At 48.1% G+C, this 25,439-nt stretch overlaps 1 protein-coding gene across 6 annotated transcripts in view; it reads left to right on the top strand.

Annotated features, from left to right (window-relative positions):
• Positions 1–25,439, top strand: part of gpd2 (glycerol-3-phosphate dehydrogenase 2 (mitochondrial)) — a 442,371-nt gene that overhangs the window by 356,650 nt on the left and 60,282 nt on the right. For all 6 annotated transcript variants that reach the window (XM_072475144.1, XM_072475152.1, XM_072475162.1 and 3 more), the window contains 3 exons: positions 7,349–7,473; positions 7,703–7,800; positions 19,200–19,363. In XM_072475144.1, the coding sequence (XP_072331245.1) occupies positions 7,349–7,473; positions 7,703–7,800; positions 19,200–19,363 (387 nt within the window). The remainder of the gene's footprint in view (positions 1–7,348; positions 7,474–7,702; positions 7,801–19,199; positions 19,364–25,439) is intronic.

Here is a 25,439-nt window from a genome sequence, read left to right as displayed (position 1 = left end):
CCCTCAGGCTCACTCACACCATCTCACACTGCTCCCTCTCAGGCTCACTCACACTCTCTCACACTGCTCCCTCTCAGACTCACTCACACTCTCTCACACTGACCCCTCTAAGCCTCACTCACTCTCACACTGCTCCCTCTCAGACTTACTCACACTCTCTCACACTGCTCCCTCTCAGACTCACTCACACTCTCTCACACTGCTCCCTCTCAGACTCACTCACACTCTCTCACACTGCTCCCTCTCAGACTCACTCACACTCTCTCACACTGCTCCCTCTCAGACTCACTCACACTCTCTCACACAGCTCCCTCTCAGACTCACTAACACCCTCTCACACTGCTCTCTCAGACTCACTCTTTCATCCTCTCACACTGCTCCCTCTGAGACTCACTCATACTGTCTCACACTGATCCCTCTCAGCCTCACTCACACCCTCTCACACTGCTCCCTCTCAAACTCACTCTCTTACCCTCTCCCACTGATCCCGCTCAGACTCACTCACACCCTCTCACACTGATCCCTCTCAGACTCACTCACACTGATCCCTCTCAGATTCACTCACACCCTCTCACACTGCTCCCGCTCAGACTCACACTTTTACCCTCTCACACTGCTCCCTCTCAGACTCTCACTTTTGCCCTCTCACATTGCTCTCTCTCAGACTCACTCTCACCCTCTCACACTGCTCCCTCTCAGACTCACTCACACCCTCTCACACTGCTCCCTCTCAACCTCACTCTTTTACCCTCTCACACTGCTCTCTCTCAGCCTCATTCTTTTACCCTCTCACACTGCTCCCTCTCAGACTCACTCACACCCTCTCACACTGCTCCCTCTCAGCCTCACTCTTTTACCCTCTCACACCTCTCCCTCTCAGACTCACTCACACCCTCTCACACTGCTCTCTCTCAGACTCACTCTCACCCTCTCACACTGCTCTCTCTCAGACTCACTCTTTTATCCTCTCACACAGCTCCCTCTCAGACTCACTCTTTTACCCTCTCAAACTGCTCCCTCTCAGCCTCACTCTTTTACCCTCTCACACCTCTCCCTCTCAGACTCACTCACACCCTCTCACACTGCTCTCTCTCAGACTTACTCACACCCTCTCACACTACTCCCTCTCAGACACACTCTCTTACCCTCCCACACTGCTCCCTCTCAGACTCACTCATACTGTCTCACACTGCTCCCCCTCAAACAATCCCCGCAAAACTCCCTCTCAGACTCGTTCCTTTAGTATCGTGCTCCCTTTGAATTGCTCCTGCTCAGGCTGATTCTTATTCTCTCGCTGATCTTGCCTTGCCTCCCCATAAACTCACAATTCACCTGTAATTACTTCAGTCACTGTAAAATTCCTTTGGTTTACTTATCAAGGGGGGAACCTCCCGTATGCACAGCCTCTCCTTTTGATTTTTCTTGAAACTAATTAAATCTGTAAGTACTGACAATGATGTGAAGCACCCATTTGTTTTACAATTAATATCCTGTTATCCACAAATACTAGTTGGAAAGTACATTACGTAATCACAAGCACATGTCCATAAGCTGTGCACTGTCTCACTTGTTTGTTTACTGTCTAGCAGTGTATTGTCTGAGTTTTATATTAATGGTTTCCCTCAAATTACGACACCCTCTTATCCCTCTTATCGACACCACATTGATTCAGAGTCCTGATTGGATAAAACTAACTTCTTGACTTGATTAAAATCCCATGCCTTTTGTAATTACAATTCTTATTTCCCCCCCCCCCCCCTCAATTCCACACCCAACGTGCAATTTAACTAAATGGGAACAAAGTCCCAGAACGATCGCTTGAGCTGCATGTTTCCCGACGCTCACGGCACCAAGAAACACAACGCTGTCTAATGTGCCGATCTCTGGAGCTCCCGACTCTACCCCTGAACCCTCTCCCTCTCAAGTCCCAACTCATTATGAGGGGGTGTTTCTCCCACCCCCGCCGCACCCCCTAATGGTACAAATTTGGGAACGCATTTGCACCCATCTTGGTGCCTCTACCCTGTGAAGCTTTCACTACCTATTCCAGATCTGTACAATTCGAGCTGGTGACACAAGCATCTAAAATGCGGCTTTTACATGCGGAGAGCACTCCCGGCCAGATGACTGCTACGTGAAAAATGCCAGCTTAGCAGTGCCAACCTTGTACCGTGGCAGTACCCCTGCCAGCTGCCAGTGCCACCTGGGCACCTTGACAGTGCCAGGCTGGCACCTAGGCTGGCACTGGCTGTGGAGAGGGCATGCATCTGGGGCCTTCTGATGCCATGGGAGACCCCCACGAGTGCCGTTCTGTCTGGTCCCTGATTGTGGAGACCAGTGCTGAATGGCGCTCGCCCAAGATCTCCGATGCGAAGGGGACAGATACCAATGCCTCAGGTGTCTCCGGAAACTGCATATTACAGGGAAACTAGCTGTCTCGCTCTGATATGCAGATTTGCGAAAAAATTATCCCACCCACAATGGATGGATTTACATCACAATGCCTCGCGAGATTGTGTTAGATCTCATGAGGCGTTGCCAGCCAAGTAGATCTTGGAAGCAGAGCCTCCCGGCTTCCATCAGCCATGTTGCGCCGCAGTGCGCTGCTTTTCAGATGTAGCGTGGTCATTCGATCATGTCCCATGTTGTTATCCAGAGGTGCCTCAACATCATCTGTAGTTCAGATGCTCACGTGGACCAAGTATTCTGTCTGGGTTCACCCAGTTGTACACTGCTTATAGTTTGTGTTTAAAGGGAATTCAAACAGCTTTCAAAAGAAATTAAGCAATTGAGAATTATGAGATGATATTGTGGATCACCCTTCACTAGTGCAAAAATATTCGTATCATTTCGAGGTTAGATTTTCATTCAGATCAGTTTCATCAAATTACTGTGCAAAGAAACTATCATTACCAGTGTGATCCCTCGCCACTTTCAAAAGCTTTCAGTGTGAAGCTTGTGCGGCCTATATTTACATTGACATTGACAATGTGTAATGTTTGTTATGAGTGACATTACTACTTCCATGGACCTGTGATTATAGTCCCTCTGAAGGGAAATGTGTGTTACACACAATCACAAGTTGTGGATTTTCCAAGAGCAGCAAGTTCACGAGAAGACCATCAACTCCTTGTCACGCACTATCTTGAATTGTACATAATCCTGCATTGTCATTCGGCCGAAATCCTGAAATTCCAATCTAACTGCATCTGAAAAAATGCTGCCGGTGGTTCAGGAAGGCCCATCACCATCTTCCCCAGGCGGTTAGCGACGGACAATAATTATGGCCTTGTTCACATCATGCTCAATCCAATAACAAATTATTAAAATCAATCCCAATTCCCCTTTGCAGCAGGCAGTAGCTAATTTGGAATAGCTAAAGATAGCCCTGTTGGTAGGTTTGCCTGTTTTCTAGCTCCATCTTGCCTCTGGGCTATTCCTGTACAGACAGGATTTTGATGAGCTGGAGGAGCAACACGCCCAAATGGGGCAGGTAACCGATTCTGCTCAATAAGAGCCAGAATTAGGCCAATGAAAGACATGTTCCAATTGGTCTCCAGGTTCCTGGGGGTGAACAGCACTTTGTGGGTGTACTACACCACTTGGAGTCCAGTGGTTCAAGAAGGTGTCTTACCACTACCTTTTCAAGGACATTTAGGGATGGACTGCAAGAGTTGGCATTTTGATGTTCACAACCTGTGAAAGAATAAAAAAATGATGGGTGCTAAATTGCCCCTCAGTTGGAAAAAAATTATTGTATACTCCTAATATATAAAAGAAATGATACAGTTCTTGCAACCCAGAGATTGAGGTCGATCCATGGCCAGATGTGCAACTAAATTTAATAAATATTAGGTCTAGCACAAAAGAAATGGTAATCAGAATTACATGGTTATTGTAAAAACCCAATAGACTCACTAATAGCCTGCATGTGACTCCAGTGCCTCAAAAATGTGGAATTCTACAACCCCGTCTCAGTGGGGTGGGAGCTGCAGAATGTGACGAGCCGTTCAAAAGACCATTAATTTAGACGGGACTGAAAAGCCTGCTGGTAGGAAGAACTGTAAAATTCTACTCCTAATGTGGCTGAATGTTTAAAGCAAATAAATTGGTGCAGATTACAAAGGTACCCTAACATGTGTGGGAAATAAAAACCTATGTGCAACAATTTCCAAAACAATTCCGCAAATTACTTTGAAATGCACAAATATATTGAAAATCAATCCTTAATTCTCCAAACCTTTTATTATTTATTATTGAAAGAGCAAAAATGGAGACGAGCTTTTGGCATCATAGAAACATCTTGATATACATGAATTGATTTGTTTTGTCACATTTACATTTCTGGCAGATAATAATTGTCTTACTGTAGTTATAGTTATTTATTCCAATAATGTGACTGGCACAGAAGAATATGTTTTCATCAGACTTTGTACCTCTCTGCCAGACCAGTGAACGCTTCAGCACGGGGAGTATCTGATCCTCATCAGAAAAATAAACTCTAAAACAAATCTATAGCAAGCATTAAAAAAACGTACAAAGGGCAAATTACTTTTGATGTGAAAATAGCCATAAGTAGTGTTTATAGTCTTCCTAACAATTGCGGAGTAAAGATGCAAAGGTTAAATATTGTGCCAGAATTTCTTCCTTTTCTGATAGGAGATCCACAGAGCAGTTCTGTCAAATTTAATCTTCATGAAGCTTTATTCTGATGCAAAGAAAAATATAATAATGAATCATGAAAGAGGATGCCCTGTCCAGCAATACCTCCAATCCATAGAGGACTGATGACATTGGGGAGAAGGAAGAAAGTGCACCTGTAGAAACATCACAGCAATCACCTGTATACCCCACCAGCCCAAATGTATCTCAGTGAGCACCAGATCTCGTTCCGGCAGGGTCTCGCATGCTGGTCATCACCACACAGTCACGCAGCAGGAGTCGAGGTTAGTCTCGCTCACTGGCACTCGGAAGACTGCTGAGGAAGAGGCATCTGAGACATTCAAGTTGGATGATGAGACTCTGGGATCGTCCCTGACTGAAATGCTAGGGCTACTGAGGGAAGAGGGGAATATCAGGCAGAGGTAGCGGAAGCCCTCAACAGAATGGTATGTGTGGCAAAGGAATCTGTCGGCTTGCTCTGATGAAGTGGTGCCAACATGTGCTGACATGACGGTTTCCATGGAGATGGTGGCGTACACCATGGAGGACCAGGTCCAGCAGAACAGCCAGTTTCTGCTGAGATGCGAAACTTGTAGCCATGGGCAAGCTTTTGCAGTCGTTACACAGAGGAGATGTGGCATCTCAACCTCCCTCCAGGTATCTTTCTATTTAAGATGTCAGGCAAGCACCCTCAAGCACTCAAAGGGAAGGACAGCAGCTGTGAGACACCCCTAGGGCCTCCACCCGGGTCTCTGAGAGGGTCCGGCCCCTGGGAACCCCCCTTAATTGTGACCCCTTCAGCCTCGTACTAAGCAGAGGGAGCAGCTGCCCAAGAAAAGGACAGCCAAAGTAAGTCTGGACCAAGCAGATCTCAGGTTTCCAGAGGATGGCCACCTTGGTCATCCAAGGCAACAGGACAAAGTGGTTTGTAGGCTGCCTCTACCCCTGCTGTGTATGCCAGGGGAGTGCCTCGAAGAAGTGGTAAGGAATGAAAGACTAACCATTTTTAATTTGACGGGTGCACTATGATTGTTCATGTTATTACAGTTTTATAAATAGAATATGCTTACATTTAATAAGGTCTAATGTGGTTATTTGTGATTCACAGCCCTTATGCCTGCGCATGCCACCCTTTCTCTCCTCTTCCCCCCCCCCCCCCCTCCCCACACACACCGCCATCTCTAGTAGATCACCGCAACCTTGGTCTATGTTCCCCAGAATCATGAATGTGCAGAGAGGCAAAGTAATCCCCTACTTTCCCGAGGAGCACATCCCGCTGACAGTAGATCCCCATTGGGTAAACCCCAGAATCTGCCTCACCTTCCCTATCCCCTCGAACAACCCTCAGCACCCCTTTACCCGTCAGTGCTCCTACCCGGCTCCCACTGTTCCCACTAACCCTCCCTGGCCCTTCAAATCACCAATTACCTCAGTTTGCCCACAGGGCACCAGGGACCTCTCCTTCTGAACCCCATCCATTCCCCCCCCCTCCCCTCCAACATGCCCGCTCACACCTGCAAAGACCCCCCATGCCCATTAAACCTGCACACCCTTCCATGCCCATTCACACTGGTTTGGCCTTTTCACACTACTGCTCCATACCAGCTCACCTATTCTGCAGCATCTCTCTCAGGACCAGGGTCCATGATCGCTGGAGGCCTCCATCTTTCGATCTCCACAAGCTGCCCCAGGCACGCTTCCTGGTGAGTATTGGCATGTCCACGTCATCTTGGACCGGATTTGTTCCAGGCCAGCGTGATATCCCACTGATAGTACAGATGATTGGGCAGGGGCCTTGGGCCCCTCTACCACTGCTGAAATTCAGGCTGCCACTAACCCATTTGAACCCCCCCCCCCCCCCCCCAACTCAATACTCAACTTGTTCTCTGTGCCATTGCTGTTCCCATTCCTGCTGGAAACTGCAGCAGGGTCAGCCTCACTGTCATTTCCAGTTCCAGTCAGCCCTGGAAACTGAGCTCTCCAGGTGTTGTAGGGCTGGGCGGGGCCTTGAGGTAGATAAGAAATGGATAGAGATGGGGGAGTTAGAGAGCGAGGAGAGGGAATTGAGAGAGAGGTGGGGAGAGATGGGGAGGGAGTTGAGAGAGAGAAGGGAGAACAGGAACAGTCGGGGGGGGGGGGGGGGGGGGAGAGAGGGAAGGTTATCTCTGTTTTAGGATGCTTCAAGCTTGCGAAATTCAGATTTATGGAAAATGAATTCTATGATCATTTTTAGCGTCCAACTGCTTTAGGTAAATAATGTTGCGAATTGCAAATGTTTAAACACTGATTTAGCAAATTGGTGACATTGATGGCAGTTAGGTTACTTGCAATGTTAAATGATTGCTTTTGAGCACAGTTGATGCCAAATGATCACTGGATGAGCGTAATTGATGTCAAATTAGTGCAAATGAACACTATTGAATGCAGATGATAAAGTTTTTGCAAAGAGCTGGGTGTATTCAGAATGCACCTGGGCCAGACCAGGCCAGGTAAAATGATTGCTCCTCGTTCTGTGCTACACGCTTTGACCATCCACGGAATGCATGGAAGAGGCAAATCAACTCTTAGCTAATTTTTCATTTGACAAAGACAGTCTTTAAGTGAAGGAAACACATTGTTATAATACTAAGTGATATGTGAAATATTGGATGAAAAATCTACAGCGAATCATTTTATTTCTGCCTAGGTCTCAAAACTGCACTAATAGAGAGAGAGGACTTCTCTTCTGGGGCCAGTAGCAAAAGCACCAAGCTTATTCATGGAGGTGTACGATATCTACAGAAAGCATTCATGAATTTAGATATTGATCAGGTATTATTAATAAACATTCTTGAGTTAGAATAAATATGCCTAACATTATTAGTTGGACAAGAATATGTATTATTTCTGATGTTATCTTGAAATGAATATTAATTGAATACATTTGCTGATAAACAAAGCTATGAGCTGCTAATCTTTCTACCTTCTTTCCAGACCAACTAAACAGTCAATAAATTACATATAACAATGATTGTAACTTCCAATTATTTTCCTTTTGTAGTATAAACTAGTGAAAGAAGCACTCATGGAACGTGCCAACTTACTTGATGTTGCCCCACATATTGCAAAACAGTTGCCGATAATGCTTCCTCTTTACAAGTAAGCATTTTGTAATATAATGGAAATGCTATGTGCTGATTCTGTCTGTATTGAAATATATCCTAATATTCTAAATGTTCTTTGACAGTTAACTTGTTTTATATCCAGGTTAATCTTGGTGATGAGTAGAAATCCCTCCAGGTGTTACATTTATCTGGCATACCATTTTTTTGCAGTTACTACACCCCCCAAATTACATGAGAACATAAATAGGAGGTGGAGGAGGCCATTTGGCCCTTTTGAACCTTCTCTGCCTTTCAACATGACTGATCTTGTACCTCAACCCAACCTTTCTGCACTATCCACATTACCCTTTATTTCCCTTGTGCCAAAAAATCTATCGATCACTGTCTTGAATATACTTAACAATTGAACATGCATAAGCTTTCTAAGGAAAGGAATTCCAGATATTCACCCCTTTTTGAATGAAGACATTTCTTCCCTCCGTTCTAAATAGCTGAGAACTTAATCTGACATTAACATTTTTGCAGAATCTGCCAACCTCTTAAGAATTTTAGATGTTTCAAAGAAATCATCACTCATTCTTCTAAACTCCAGAGAGCATAGGCTTCTCTACTCAAACTGTCCTTGCCAGTGATTCACTTGTACTCCTTTCAACTTAGTGTACTGCATTCGCTGCTCATGATATGATCCCTTCTGCTTCTGGGAGGCAAACTGGAGTCTGGGTGACTGCTTTGTGGAATGCCTCCATTCAGTCCGTAAGCATGACGTCAAGCTTGCAGTTGCTTATTATTTTAATTGTCCACTTTGCTCCCACTCTGACCTCCCACTCTGACCTTTCTGTCCATGATCTGCCACAGTGTTTCAGCGAAGCTCAATGCAAACTTGAGGAACAGCACCTCTTTCCACTCAGCACTCTACAGCCTTCTGGACTGAACATTGAGTTTAACAATGAACCTGTCTGGCTATCTTCTCCCTAGTCCATTTCCATGAACTTTACTCTACTTTATCAACATTTGACTGTCAACCCTGAACGTTTGACTTTCGCCACCAACACCACTTGGTTATGACTGTGACATTGACAGATTTGTCTTAGACCAAGACTCTAACTCATTTTGCTTTATCAGTTGATTTTGCAATATCTTTAAACTTCCAATTTCTTTGTGATTTTCACTTTGAACTGTAGGAAGACTATAGGAGGGTCACATTTCCTTTTTCAAGAAGATGAGATCAAGATGTCACTGGCTGAGTCTCTCTCCAATCTTCACCAGATATGTAAATGTACCCAGACAATTTACCCAATCACATCCCTTCTGCTTATCACCATCACCTTGTGACCATAACTGAACTCTTAAGTTTTGTGCCTGGTGTATCATCAATCAATAATAATCAATGGCTCGTCTTCACTTTGTTTTGCTTTTGCCTTAATTTGTAAATAACATCTGTCTTAAACAAACTAAATCTTGTTCTAGGAACGTATTTAAATATTAACTGTTAAAGGGAGCAACTTGTTGTAGACTTGTTTAAGGGTAGCACGGTAGCATAGTGGTTAGCACAGTTGCTTCACAGCTCCAGGGTCCCAGTTTTGATTCCCGGCTGGGTCACTCTCTGTGCGAAGTCTGCATGTTCTCCCCGTGTCTGCGTGGGTTTCCCCCGGGTGCTCTGGTTTCCTCCCACAGTCCAAAGATGTGCAGATTAGGTGGATTGGCCGTGCTAAATTGCCCTTGGTGTCCAAAAAATGTTAAGTGGGGGTTACTGGGTTACGGGGATAGGGTGGATAAATGGGCTTCAGTAGGGTGCTCTTTGTAAGGGCCGGTGCAGACCCGATGGGCTGAAATGGCCTCCTTCTGCACTGTAAAAAAAATTCTATGTAGGATTATTCTGCAAGAGAACAGAACATTATCTAGCTTGTGTCAAAGGGAAACATGGAAGTTACTGCCTGTACTTTTGCAAAGACCTCTTCACAGTCTGTACAGCATGATCTGCAGACTTATTGGACAGGATTCTCCGTCCCGCCGCACTCGTTTTCTGGTGCAGCGTGTCCCCGCGAGCACAAGATCCTCCATCCCTGCAACTGGCCATTGGGGTTTCCCATTGTGGGCACCCCTACGCTGTCGGGAAATCCGCCGGCTTGAGTGCGCTGCCGGCGAAGCAGAGGATCCCGCCGATGGAGAATCCAGCCCATTGTACTTAATATTGTACTGATGGGTCATCAAAATCAAGACCCACCTCTGAATCTGTGCTACCAGTAGAGATGATACCCCTTTTTTGAACCAAATATGGTTGAATTAGTTTTGGTGGTCAGTTAACAAAATGAATTCCCTCAACTTGAGTGATTTTGCTCTGACTTTGTTAATGTATCTGAAGAAAATTCTCCGAAGTGTCTTCCGATATACAACATAGGACCACATCTAACCATTAAGGTGAAGCATCACACACTAAAAGCAGATCAGCCTTGAGCTTATCGAATGGTGAACTAAGCTCGAAGTGCTGAATGACCTGTTACTAAATCTTTTATTTGTGTGTTTACACCGCTTGTGTCTTGGGATCATGGTGGGCTGAAACAGCATCGCTAATCAGTACTTTCTTCACTTCTTCGAATGTCTTCTGGAATTCTGCAGACCTCTCCCAATGTATTTCACCTTTCAGCAGCTGACACAGTGGGGAAAATGTATTAACTAAATCAGGGATGAAACTAGAATAAAACAGAACAATCCCGATGAATATTCTGGTTGGGGCGGCATGCTGGCACAGTGGTTAGCACTGCTACCTCACATCGCCAGGGATCCGGATTCAGTTCCGGGCTTAGGTGACTGTGTGGAGTTTGCACTTTCTCCTCGTGTCTGCCAGGGCTTCCTCCAGGTATTCTGGTTTCGTCCCACAGTCCAAAGATGCAGGTTAGGTGAGGTTATAGGGATAGGGAAGGGGCATGGGTCTAGATAGGGTGCTCTTTCAGAGGGTCGGTGCAGACTCGATAAGCAAATGGCTTCCTTCTGCACTGTAGGGATTCTATGGTTCGAAGTATTTCCTTGTTCTCTGGCCACTTCACTTTTAAAATCTTCTGAATCTTTTTCTGTGATGATGGGTGCCTTCACCTTTGTCGGGGAAACCAGTAGCTGAATGTTTAGGATCGTCCCGCTGCCATTTTGCGCTCTAATAGGCTTTGATTGGTAAAAGGCGGGACTTCCGCCCCTCTCTCAGGAGGAAGATCTGCCTTCAGATTGGCTGCCAGCCCTCCAGTCCCTCCAGCAACAACGTTGCTATGGCCAAAAGAGGCACTGCATGAAACTCCCTGGAACCAGAAAAGAAAAAGCTAACTACAGCTTAATTTTTAAAACCTCTTTGAAGGTTGTAGTTTGTGGAAATTATCTATGGCGATTAACTCACCCAGAGGTGCGATCAGTTTTGAGGAAGGACCTGCTTCAAATGTATTTAAAACTAACAGAAAAAAAATAATAGAAACTCGAGTTGTGCTGAATGCAATTTTGTGTGTCAGTTAGGCTGATCCAGGGGCAGTTGTGCTGATCAAAACAGCACAATTGAGCTGTACCCTGCACATCTTTAGGTTGTGGGGGTGAGACCCATGTAAATACGGGGAGAATGTACAAACTCCATAAGGACAGTGACCCAGAGCCGGATCGAACCTGGGACCTCGGTGCCGTGAGGCAGCAGTGCTAACCACTGTGCCATGTGTTGCCCCTGCCGTATTGCTTTAAAGCACTTGTCACATTAGTTGTAATAATATGAAACTTGTTTGTAACAGGACTTATTCATACCTTTGCGCAACCACACCAAAAGTCTTTTCGCATTTTTTAATGTGTTTTTTCAAGCTACTTATTATGAAGGTGAACATTTAAAGTAGTTTTTCACTAATTGGAAAAACCAAATGCTTTTCCTTCTTTGTAGTAGTTGCTTTTCATTTTGCTCTGATTTTCATTTGACTGTTTAGCCCCAGGGTACCTTATTTAGCCAGTGTGTGGCTGCCAGAGCTTGGTCCCAACAATGAACAGCTATGATTTTTCTCTTCACCATTGTCAGTATTGCACCTGACCCAGTGAATGACTTCAAAACAGCAATGACATTTATTACTTGCAAGAAAAGAGAGAAACTACTCGTCCTTCATTTTGGCCCGGATGGGATTTTGAAAGCAATAATGACACCAGAGCTGGCTCAAGTACAAAAGCCTGAAGAAACTTCCTCAGTAAAGGATGACTGCTGCCTCAGGGAAAATGTTTTAGGCATGAGTATCTTCTAAGATTTTAAGGAATTTGGATGGATAATCCTGAATACCAGTGTTCTTTAAACTTTTTTCCCAGGGACCCATTTTTACCAACCGGCCTACCTGCGAGACCCACCCCGGCCGACCTGCGCGACCCACACCGGCCAACCGGCGGGACCCACGCCGGCCGACCGGCACGACCCGACCGGCGCGACCCACCATTTTCTCTTACCTTCTTTGCTGCTGACAAAAATGGAGGAAATGGTTTTGGGTACTCGTACACACTCCTCCAATGGAACCTGTTGGATGAAGGTGAAGCCTTCCGGTGTCGGAAAGTATGGAGTCTCCATCTGTCCAAAGATTCTACGAAATAAACCCCCCAGGCGAACTTGTAAAACAAAGAGCTGCGACCGTTTAAAAAAAAAAAAGCGGCAGCACTGCGCATGGGTGCCCGATCATCAGCGCGCATGCGCGCCGATGATCTGGCACCCATGCGCAGTGCGGCCGCATTTCCTTTTCGTGTTCAAGGCCATTTTGAAGGCCGCTTGCAGCCAGCGTTATTGACAGCCGGCTGCTGTGACTGTTGCGCGCAGATTTGCGCAATCGGGAGCACCGCGACGGACGGCTCCGCGACCCTCCCGACACCCGCCCGCGACCCACAGGTTTGACAATGCCTGCTGTATACTGTGTTCGGAAAGCCAGTGATAAAACACTGTAAACATTACATCTGCTCCAGAGGCTATAGGTGGACTTTTTCAAAAAAATGCCAAGTGTTAATTTTGGTAGGGGGGGGGGGAGGAGGAGGGGGGGGGAGGAGGAGGGGAGGGGGAGGGGGAGGAGGAGGGGAGGGGGGGAGGAGGGAGGGAGGAGGAGGGGAGGAGGAGGGGGAGGGGGAGGGAGAGGGGGAGGGGGGGAGAGAGGAGGAGGGAGGAGGAGGGGAGGGGAAGGGGAGGAGGAGGGGAGGGGGAGGGGGGAGGGGGGAGGGGGAGGGGGAGGGGGGGGAGGGGGAGGGGGGGAGAGAGGAGGAGGGGAGGGGGAGGGGGGAGGGGGGAGGGGAGGGGGAGGGGGGGGAGGGGGAGGGGGGGAGAGAGGAGGAGGGGAGGGGGGGGAGGGGGAGGGGGGCGAGGGGGAGGGGGGGAGAGGGGAGGGGGGGAGAGAGGAGGAGGGGAGGGGGGGTGAGAGGAGGAGGGGGGGGGGTGAGAGGAGGAGGGGGGGAGGGGAGGAGGAGGGGAGGGGGGGAGGAGGGAGGGGGAGGGGGGGAGGAGGAGGGGGGAGGGGGAGGGGAGGGGGGAGGGGATGGGAGGGGGGGAGGGGGGGGAGGGGGGGGGGAGGGGGGAGGGGAGGGGGGGGAGGGGAGGGGGGGAGGGGATGGGGGAGGAGGGGGGGGAGGGGATGGGGGGGGAGGGAGGGGGGAGGGGGGGAGGAGGGAGGGGGAGGGGGGGAGGAGGGAGGGGAGGGGGGGGGTAGGTGGAGGAGGGGAGGGGAGGGTGAGCGGATGCCACATGTTAGCCGCCCTGCCGTCGCAGGACGGTGACGAGGACACGCCTGCAAGTTGTCGTTTCGCTGATGGGCACAGGCAACTGGCGCATCGGTGAGGAGGACGGTGTGAACTGACCGGTGTACGCTGACAGTGACCAGGGGTTAGGCTGGCAGCGTGTCTGCAGCGCGACCGGGGCACACAGGTATCCCATGCCACCTGGCTGCCGAGGTGTCCAAGAACCTCCGTGTAACATGTTGTTTCTCTGCCCCCCACCACCCTCCTGCAGGTCACCATGTATGCCAACCAGACAGCGATGTTCACTGCAGTGGTTGGAGCCGCTGCACTGCAGGTGGCCATCCGGCAGCGTAGACTGCGACGGCTCAGAATGGCAGCGGATGCAACGGCTGCTGCTGAGGGGATGGCCGCAGATACCGCCAATACGGATGGCCGTCATCGCCACGCAGGCTGCAGGCGCTCAGGGCCAGAATATCCAGGGGGATGCTGAGGGGAACATTGACCACTAGATCGTCGGGAATGCACAGGATGCGGGCACTGATATCGATGTGCAGAAGGGGAGGAGGAGCCAGTGCTGGTGGTGTCAGGGCGCCACAGGTGCCCAGCAAGGCTTAGGGTTTACCGTGACCGAATGTCCTTCGAGGCCCTACCGGACATTACATGCAGGAGGAGACTACGGTTCAGCAGGGAGACGGTCGCACATATATGCCACCTCGTGGCGCACCACGTGGAACGGGAGGAGGACACGCTATACCGGTCTCCGTCAAGGTGATGGTGACGGTGGTCCTAAACTTTTATGCAACCGGTTCTTTCCAGGCGCCGAGCGGGGACCTATCCGGGATCTCACAGGCATCGGTCCACAGGTGAATCCGGTCAGTGACCGATTCCTTGTACGCCATCACTGACAGGTACATTCAATTTCTCAAGGACCGCACACAGCAGGAAGCACGGGCATGTGGATTCTCCAAGGTGACCGGGATACTGATGGTCCAGGGTGTCATCGATGGCGTGCACGTCCCCATGCGCCCGCCTGCAGACAACAGGGACGTGTTCATGAACAGAAAGGGCACATACTCGATGAACATCCAGGTGGTCTGCCCCATGCTATAGCTGAACCATCCACCTCAGTGGTCACTACGTTCGTCACGGACACTCCATCGCGTGCCCATGTTGGGTAGCTGGCATTGGAGTGCCGAGGACAACGGTGTCCGGTTTGGGGGGGGGGGGGGGGCGCTCACCCGGCATCACCGTTGCACCGAATGTAAACCCCAGCGCCACTCGGTCACCCTCACGAGCCCCCTGGCACCAGACATAGCACAGAGTCTTCAAAATTCGGTGCAACAGTGACTTTAATTGTGACATTCAGAGATAGATGCCCTAGCCCCTACAACTAAACTGTGCCCTGCAGCCGTGCCAACTAACTATGTGTCTAGCTTCTTTGCCTTACGGGCCCTACCACTACGCCTAGGTGTATCCCCAGATGGTACAGCAGGAGTAGAGGCGGACTGCTGAGAATCACGCCCTGCGACATGGCTCCCCATCGGCACGGATTTCCTGGGACAGCCCGGCTTCGATGGGCCAGGCTGCTCGGCGGGCGTGCTGGATGGCGTGGTGCCACCCTGTCCTGCCCGCTGCACCAGATGTGCCAGGGACGGAATGGGAGGGACCCTCCTTGCTGGAGTTACCGGGACGGGCCCCAGAACCACCACCTCCCTCGGGCAGCCTGGTGGCCCCCGGGTCTCACAGTGGGATGGAGGTGCGATCGGAGACCTGCCCCGTCGCACTACCGACATCTGTCGCTGCCAGTCCTGGAGGCCTGCAGCGGTATTGACCAGGGTCCGAGCGTTCGCAGAGAGGGAGCCCAGGGAGTGCGACATTTCTGCCAGGGACTGTGCAACCTCAACCTGTGAGTGCGCTACGCCATCCAGCACGTGCGCCAGGTGGCCGATGCTCTCAGCGATTGACTGCTGGGACTGTGCCATGGCCTACTGGGACCGGGCCATGGCCTGCTGAGACTCGGCCAGTGTCCGGAGAGCGGCGGCAATGTCCTGTTGGCTCTGGCGCATGGCTGCCTGTGAGAGGGCAGCTCTCTCCTGGGCCATGGATGACCGTTTCACCCATTGCCTCCACCGCGGACGCGTCCCGTGCGGTGTCGGCCTGGGTGGCTGCGATGAGCGGCACCACTCCCTGCTCCTGGACGCGGATGCAGGTGCTGGAAGATGGCTCTCATCCCGTTTTTCAGTCCCCGGGTCTCCGGGTGGGTCAAGTACATCCAGGAACCCGGGAACCGTCTGGGCGGCAGCTGGGCCTGGGCTGCCCTCCGACCGTCCAGCCCATTGGCTGCTCCAAACTCCACCTGCTGTACCGGCTCAGCTGTGTGGTGCGCACCAGACCGTGAGCCTCATCAATTATTTGCCCAACCGAGGTGAGCGTATCTGCTATGGTGTGGGTGACAGCAGTGCCGCAAACTCGAGGTCATCATCCGTCCAGAAGTCGGGTGTGTCCTGGGCCGCCTCTTGGCCCAACGCAGGGCGCCCGCGGCCCATGTCATGTTCCATTCCGGTGTTTCCGTGGACTGTCTGGCCGTCCTCTGTGCGTCACTGTCCCCGTCACTGTCGTTGCTCATGGCCCTATCTTCGGGCAATTCACGGCCATCACTGTCGTCACTGTCCGTCCTGTGTCCCTCAGTGTTGTCTCTGTGCGTCCCCCTCCAGCATCCCGGACTGAGAGGATAGCCCTCCTGTACGACCTCCTTCCACCCTCTGGCGTACGTCCCTGGGTGCGGCTAAGCTTCCGGATGGACGGCTGGGTCTTGCCCGAGACGACCCTGGACGTTCGGCCCCTGGCCCTGGGGAACACAATGATACAGGGTTCGTTAGACACGCTGGGCCGGGTGTACGGTGGTGGTGGGGGCAGGGTGAGGGGGGGAGGGGTTCGGGGGTGCAGTGGGCAGAGTGCGAGGGGGGAGCAGTTCGGGGGTGCAGAGTGTGAGGGGGAGGGGGTGCAGTGGGCAGAGTGTGAGGGGGAGGGGGTGCAGTGGGCAGAGTGTGAGGGGTTCCGGGGTGCAGTGGGAAGAGTGAGGTGGGAGGGGTACGGGGGTGCAGTGGGCAGAGTGAAGGGGGAGGGGTTTGTGGCTGCAGTAGGCAGAATGAGGGGAGAGGGGTTTGGGGGTGCAGTGGGCAGAGTGTGAGGGGGGAGGGGTTCGGGGATGCAGTGGGCAGAGTGTGAGGGGGGATGACGGGCTGAGGGGAGGTGGGGGGTAACCATGCAGGGTTGTCTCACTTACTTCTGCGCCTCCGTCCTGGCATGACGCTACCTCCCGGGTGCCGAATCCCCCAGCGAGATCCAGGGCCCTCTGCTCGTGAATGGTTAGGGGGTGCAGCACAGGCGAACCACCTCCGGTTCTCATACGCTCACTATGGTTGTGAGCTGTCTTGTCCTGGGGGGGGGGGGGGGGGGGGGTTGGATAAAGCATCACAATTAGGCGGTTATCATCAGGGCGTGCAGATATAGGCTACATTAATGCTGGGTGGGGAGACAGTTGGAGCCACGCCATGGCATCTCTCCAGGGGGTCGAGGTGCTCATGTAGATCAAGTACAACGTTGTGCACCCTGAAATCCCCCCCCCCCCCCCTCGTGCCGGAGGGGGGGTTGCTGAGGGACATTGGGGGGGGGGGGGGGGGGGATGCTGGGTGTGAACCGGGGGCACCCTCGTGGCACTTACCCTGGCAGCCCTCGTGAGGTCGTGGAGCTTCTTTCTACACTGATTCCCGGACCGGGGGGGTGTGCCCCAAAGCACTGACAGCGGTGCCAAGCTCACGTCAGCCGCACCTCACGGTGCTTGATGGTTGGCGATGTCCATGTCTTGGGTAGAGGATGGCCCTGCGTTGCTCCACCTCATCAAGCAGGGTGTCCAGGTCCGTGTCGCGGAACCTCGGTGCGGCTCGTCGGGGCTCAGCCATCTCGTCCTCCTGGGTCCTGTGCGTGGATCGCGCACTTTATGACGGTGCGCAGCGTCAGTTGGGCGTCGCGCGATTACGATGCTGCTTTTGCACCACGCCCCCACCCCCCCCCCCACCCCCCGAATTCCTCGCGGCCCCGCTGCTAGCCCATTTTCGGGCCCTGAATCAGTTGTGATCGGTGCCGTTTGGCGCCGTTGTAACACTCGCGGCGTTCACGACTGCGCGGGGACTCTGCCGAGATATCGGAGAATCCTGCCCCTGATACATAGGTTACAGGATTAAAACACACTTGTATTTTTACTGTGTAGGGCCAGCGAAAGTCGATTGTAGATATTTTCAAATAAATTCTGCCAATAAGGGGAAGATTTAACATAGAATTTACAGTTTTACAGTGCAGAAGGAGGCCATTCAGCCCATCGAGACTGCACCGGCTCTTGGAAAGCGCACCCTACCCAAGGTCAACATCTCCACCCGATCCCCATAACCCAGTAACCCCACCCAACACTAAGGGCAATTTTGGACACTAAGGGCAATTTATCATGGCCAATCCACCTAACCTGCACATCTTTGGACTGTGGGAGGAAACCGGAGCACCCGGAGGAAACCCACGCACACACGGGGAGGATGTGCAGACTCCGCACAGACAGTGACCCAAGCCGGAATCGAACCTGGGACCCTGGAGCTGTGAAGCAATTGTGCTATCCACAATGCTACCGTGCTGCCCCTAATTTGAATTGGGGTTGACAATACATTTGCGAATCTAGAACATATTTTATACAATTTATTGAATAAGATTCTGGGAAACTTTTTTATTTCATTCATGGCCTTGGAAATCATGCTGATGAGGTCAAATATCTTTTGGTCATATAGGAAGGGGGGAGGCAGTGGTGTAGTGGTGTTGTTGCTTGGCTAGTTATCCAGAGGCCCAGAGTCCTGCTCTGGGGACCAGGGTTCGAATCCCGCCATGGCAGATGGTGAAATTTGAATTCAATAAACAAAAATCTGGAATTAGAAGTCTAAAGATGACCATGAAACCATTGTTGATTGTCGTAAAAACCCATCTGGTTCACCAATGTCCTCTATTGTCACCTTACCTGGCCTGGCCTACATGTGACTCCATATCCACAGTAATGTGCTTGACTCTTAAATGTCCTTAGGGATGGACAATAAATGCTGGTCTCCCAGCAACGCCTACATCCCATGAACGAATAAAAAAAAAAATCAGGTGTCAGAGAGGAATTGCTATGTGTTTAAGTTTAAAAATCAATGTGCTTATGTGATTATACATAGAATATATACAAAATAATTGAATAACTGGGATTTTTGGCTACAGGAAAATGTCTAGTTATGCTGTATACAGAGATGAAATCAATTTGTTTCTGCTTTATGTATATTATGAGTTGTCTGTTTATGGTACACCAGTGCCCTAGACTAGAGACCCGATTCAGTATCACATTGTAAATTGGCACATGAGAAAATCTGTTGGGTGGACAACCTTACATTATTTTAAAAACTGACAACGGTCCGCCTTTACAAAAGCTTTTTCTTAATAACAGATGGCAACTTTACAGATTTATTAATGTAACCATGAGATTGTTTGAGAAACATAATACCTCTGTTTTGATAATAGGGATATGTTCTGTTCCAGCAGGTACAGAATCTTTGAAACAATGCAGCAATTCACAAGGTGCTTCACGATTTATACACTTGTAAAGCATGTACACTCCAGTTCACCACACTATCTTTCGTTTTTATCCTATAGGTGGTGGCAGTTCCCTTATTACTGGGCTGGGATAAAGATGTACGACTTTGTGGCAGGAAGTCAGTGTTTGAAAAGAAGTTATGTCCTTAGCAAGTCAAGAGCTCTGGAACTTTTCCCCATGCTGAAAAAAGATCAGCTTGTAGGAGCCATTGTCTACTATGATGGTAACAATTTCAATTTCCTTGTGTCTGAAGAACTTTAAATAACTGTAAAGTAGGATCAGAGAAGTAATCTTGCTGATTTCAGTTTCTAAACATAGCTGAGATGTTTGAAAGAATTATCCATTCATTTTCAAATGCTTGGGGAAAATATTTTCAGATGTTACAGTTAATCCATGTTAAAATCTGGTTAAGAGTACATAGAACATAGAAAAATACAGCACAGAACAGGCCCTTCGGCCCACAATGTTGTGCCGAACCTTTGTCCTAGATTAATCATAGATTATCATTGAATTTGCAGTGCAGAAGGAGGCCATTCAGCCCATTGAGTCTGCACCAGCTCTTGGAAAGAGCATCCTACCCAAAGTCAACACCTCCACCCAACACTAAGGGCAATTTTGGACACTAAGGGCAATTTATCATGGCCAATCCACCTAACCTGCACATCTTTAGACTGTGGGAGGAAACCGGAGCACCCGGAGGAAACCCACGCAGACACGGGGAGGATGTGCAGACTCCGCACAGACCGTGACCCAAGCCGGAATCGAACCTGGGACCCTGGAGCTGTGAAGCAGTTGTGCTATCCACAATGCTACCGTGCTGCCCTTAAGAACAAATAAATCTACACTATATCATTTTACCGTAATCCATGTACCTATCCAATAGCTGCTTGAAGGTCCCTGATGTTTCCGACTCAACTACTTCCACTGGCAATGCATTCCATGCCCCCACTACTCTCTGGATAAAGAACCTACCTCTGACATCTGACATATTTGAAAGCATCATTCTGTCATGTACTAGGAATGAAAGGGTACAAATATCCAACAGTATGTAAACTCATGGACTGAATCTCAACTTCCAGAAACGGCCAGGTCTGGGCTTGATCAGAGGTTAAAATTCAAAACCTCTGAAACAGGAAGCCAACCTACATCCAATCCACCCATTTCACGTTTTAATGCACATGGGGAGGATGACCAATTGACTCAAAGGAGGTGATGTGGCCATTGAAGCAGGATAGACTCTGCTTATTTCAATTGTTATTCTATTTCAAATTCAGTCAGCTATGTTTGCCCAGTTTCGTGAAGCTGAGGAAAGCGAGAAAGGCTGAATCCTAAGCCTTTTATAGCACTGATTGTGGGTCAGAGGCAGCAGGAATATTTCTGTCTGGCCCAATAAGCTACGCAATTAAAATACCACTGCCTATCACCATCAGACCCTCTCCCATCCTTTTGTGCTGTATGTTTCCAGGCCTGACAGGCCTCCATCCTGTCAATCAGACTGGCTGCAGGTGGGAAATCGTCAAAAAAACACTTGAAGACACTTTGCAGTTAAAAACTGCAGAACATTCAGAAAAAGCATTTTTCAGGGTTTCCCTGCCTCAAAATAGTTCACCATCTCTGCTCCGGTGCAGAAAGTACCTCTGGGGGTTCTACAGCTGGGAAGAACCATTCAATAATTAAGACACAAGTGGAGTGCCATAATAATTAGCAAATTTCTAAAGAGGTTTTAATGCAGTCCAAGCCTGATCAGTCATGAGGCGGGGCGAGTGCAAAAAAAACAGAACCGTGAACAAAATTTCAGATTGCTATCATTTCGATAAAGTATTTTGGGTAATAGAAACCCATTTCTGCTGTCTAGGAAACTGTTCTGAAATGCAGGTTATGAATTATTAACTTAATTATAGTTTTAGTACCTACTTCTTCCAAGAATATTACTGAAAAATTGGATAATCTGTTTCTAAAAGAAGTTCTCAATAATGAGCTACAGTGTCATATCTGCCAGTGCAAATTGAACTGATGATACTAAATATTACGGCATTGAAATGCATACCCCAGCAGAATAGATAAATTCTCAACTGAATGTTCCTTCAGACTGTTTACAGGTCAGAAAATGGTGTCACAGGACCCAAGGAAACAATTTTCAAATTGAGTAGAAATAAAAATAGCTACATGGAGGTAGAAATTGAACAGTATGTGCACACACAAACAAATAAAATATGGCATTCCATTGTATCTGCTCTTATTTTCTTCTATCTCTATTTTAAATAAAAATGCTGCTAATCAAAACACAAGCCCCATGGTTATGCGGGGAGGTTGTCCAATCATGGGACTTTTGCCAAATAAGTGACAGTCACAGAAAACATTAATCAGAGGTGGGCCTCCAGCAGGATGACTGAACCTTCTCCAGGATTTTAGTTTCCCGAAGAAGGACACTGTGCAAGGCAGCCCTCTAGCAGTCTGGCTATAGTCCGCTGAAAGTTAATTGAACTGTTTTGTATATTTGAGTAACAAGCATTCCAGAGTCCATTCTCTCTTTGATGGTTTGTTACCAAGTCACAATACCTATTACTGCGTTCCCATATAAGCCTGTGTTTCATCTTGCTGTGTAAGTTGTAAATTCCCATTTTTTAAAAAAGATTTGCGTTGATAAAGATTTGTGCTGGATTTGTTGATGCAAACACTGTTGTCATTGCAGTATCTGTAATGTCTACAAAAAAGTAATCCTTTTTAGTGCTGTAAAATTGTTGAACAAGAGCACCCTCCATTTGAGCACCCAAAGTCAACATCAACTTGCATAGCAATTTTAACATTATCAAACACCAGAGAGTGAGGAACAAAATCTGCGCTGAACAAAATAAAAAGGAAGATTAGGACAGGTGAAAACAAATTTAGTCAAAGAAATGTGATTTAAAGAGGCATGGTTTAGCGATTCAATCAGGATGCTGAAGGGACCAGAATTAGATGCGCGAAGACACCTTGGAGAGTTGTGAGGTGAGAAGAGATTACAGAATTAGGGAGGGGCAAGGACAAGGAGGGATTTAAAAACCAGGATGAGAATTTTAAAAATCAAGGCTTTGCTTGACTGGGAGCCAGTGTAGGTCAATGAGCACAGATGTGATGGGGAATGAGACATGGTTTGACGAAAGAGACAGGCAGCAGAGTTTTGGATGACCTCCAGTTTAGGAGTGTAGAATGCGAAAGACTGGCTAGGTATGTGACGGAATAGTTAAGTCTCGAGATAACAAGGAGTTTCAGCAGCAGAAGACGAGTTGAAGCTGAGGCAAAGGCGGGCAATGTTACAGAGCTAGAAAGAGGTCATCTTAATGATGGTGCTGATCTTAGGGTGAGAAGTGACATCAAGCTGATTTTGGGTTTAGTACTTGGCCCAGAGGTGGTTGGGTGGTTAAAAAATTCCAGTGGACTAAGGAGATTTACTTTTGGGGAATGATTCGGTAGGCATGGAGGTTGGAGCTTCACCCATGATTACAGAGAGTCTGGGGGAAGTATAGCAGATAGCACATGATGATGATAAGAATCTGTATTATCACAAGTAGGCTTACATTAACACTGCAATGAAGTTACTGTGAAAAGCCCTTACCACATTCCGGCGACTATTCGTGTACACAGAGGGAGAATTCAGAATGTCCAAATTACCTAACAGCACATCTTTCAGGACTTGTGGGAGGAAATCGGAGCACCCAGAGGAAACCCACGCAAACATGGGGAGAACGTGCAGATGCCGCACAGACCGTGACCCAAGGCGAGAATCAAATCTGGGACCCAGGTGTTGTGAAGCAACAGTGCTAAATGTTAGGGCATGTGGGAATTAGAGAACCTCATTGGGCATTAAATGACTCGAAGAAAGAAATGTTGAAAGACATGAATCTCATATTAAATGACAGTGATAGTGAATCTGATTCTGCTGATGCTGATGAAATTATCTCTTATGAGAATGATTCCTCACAGAGATTATCAAAAATGAAAGTCTAGTGGAGAACCAGTTTCTGAGAATTCGAAGACCGAAGGTGACCCTAAGAAAGCAGAGTCCGAATCTAATAGTAATAACAGTGATGAAGAGTCAGATGAGAGTTTTGAATCTGATTTTGGTTCTGATTATGAAGTAATGATAAACAACTGCTACCAAATAGACCTGTCACTAACCGATCTTGAACAAACGTCACGTAATTCCTCCAAAGCTAAGAAAGGAGATAGCGAATCAGAAGATGAAAGTGAATTGGACTTTTCTAAAAGTAACTTGTTACAGCCTTTTGCAGTAAGCCCATTGCCATCAGTTTCAAGTGCAAATATTTCCCAGAGCATGCCTGTTTTGAGGAAAATATACATGATAGCAGTCATTCAGAACAAGGACAGCAAGGACTGTGAAGTGACACCAAGCGAACAGCTGATTAACCCACATCCTTTTAAAGGTCCACAGTGCATCTTCAAGATAAAGGAAACAAATAGCAAAGGAGATGAAAATCTCTGATCAATTCCTTTTGACAATTAAGGGGAAGGTGGATGGGAACTGTGATTCTGCAACTGCATCTGTTAACAAAAAGCAGAAAGTTCATAGGGACAATCACGTGCCACCTTCTGTTTCTGAAAGTAAAGAAGAACAATTGAAATCTGGAAAGCACGCATTGTTTCAGTCCATATTACTTAATGGAGATGACGGCTGTGATTACGAAGACTCCGGTGAGGAGGTAAAAGCTGTAAAACAAGGAATGATGTATATACAGCCAACCAACTTCAGCACTTTGAAGTATTTGTCCGACATGACAATAAACAAAGCTTAGTTTGTACAGACCGTAACCCACTTGCGTTTCTGGAGAAGTTTAAAACCCGGAGCGTAAGGTTATTCCACTGGAGTTTATTATTACAACAGTTCAATGTTAAATTTGTACACATTCCCTCAAAGGATAATATGATTGCGGATGCTTTGTCATGGGTGTAAGGACTGATTAGTTACCAATGTAGAGACTGGAGGGAACTTATATAATGGGAATGGATTGGATAAATATGTGTTTGTGATTTATGTCTCGCGCACCTCATAATGAAACATCCATGCCCTGATGTTTCGTTCTTTAGGGAGGGAGGTATGCAAGGATCCTTATTTATTCCCTTATTTCCCCTTTCTTTTATTTTGCTGTTATCATTTTTGATCTATGAATGAGTAATGGGGATATATCTTTAAGTCAAGCTGCAGAGAGAGTGAGGAAATCAGAAGTTACAGGAGAAAACATTCTGCTAATTTGAATATGAGCTTCAGATTTTTCAGCACCAGAGAAAGAGATGGAATGGGACTTGGTTTGATTGATTAGCTGGTAGCTAATGAAATTGGCAAAAAGCCGTATTCTGCCCGGTAACAGTTGGTGATGGGATTCTATCCCAGTGGGATGGTTCTGAACGGAGCCGTTGCATCCTAGACACATCCTAGAACTTTTGTTCCCTCTCCAGAAAGGTTGTGAGTGCTGTATTCCTGAAGCTACGGAGAACCTGAATTAATGAATCTACAGGAAAACCATTACAGGCTGCAAGCAAATACCAGGAATCTCTCTCTCTCCAGAAAGGTTGTGTTCCTGAAACTACAGATAGCTGAAGGAACCTACAGTATAATTTCAAACTGAAAGAGTTCCTGTGTGTGTGTGTGTGTATGTGTGTGTGAGAGAGCGAGGGAGGGGGGGGGGGGAGAAAGTTTTAAAGTTAAGAATTAGATAATAGTTAACCAGTTGTATTTACTACATTTTTCACTACAGTTCTTGTTAGAAATGAAACGTTTTTGTGTTTAAATTTACAAACCTGGTGACTGTACTTATTGGGTAGCCAAGGACCAAAGGCTTTGGGTATTTTTCTCATTATTATTGGTTTATTCACTTTTGTGTTGTGACTCCGGGTCGAGTGGGGCTGGAATTGACTGCACACTAACCCAGGGTGTCGTAACAGTATCCTACCTTCCCTGTACAGGTCTGAAGTGCGCAAGTCATATTTCCCACTCCTTTTTGAAAATTAGATCCGACTGAAGGCGTTTTATATGTGCAGCCTCCTTGGTGAACACTGATATGCAAAGTACAACCCTTTCCCCCCTGCGACAATGGTGGTTTGGGGCGGGTCTCCGGAATGGGACCTCCCACACTATTTTGGCTAAGCTGGAGACCATTTTCATTGTGACAAAAAGTCAGACTCTTGTATGAAAATGGTGTCAGTCCCAGGACAGTCAAAACCCAGTTACATGCAGAGTAATTTTTTTTCCAGTTCTACCCCAATCTCGGAGAAACATTCCCCTTTTGGATCAACTCAAATTT

Source organism: Scyliorhinus torazame, chromosome 2 (genome assembly GCF_047496885.1).
Source record: "Scyliorhinus torazame isolate Kashiwa2021f chromosome 2, sScyTor2.1, whole genome shotgun sequence".
NCBI classification, from domain to species: Eukaryota; Metazoa; Chordata; class Chondrichthyes; order Carcharhiniformes; family Scyliorhinidae; genus Scyliorhinus; species Scyliorhinus torazame.
The sequence above is the reverse complement of the archived record's forward strand: the minus strand, read 5'-3'. Positions and strand labels throughout refer to the sequence as shown.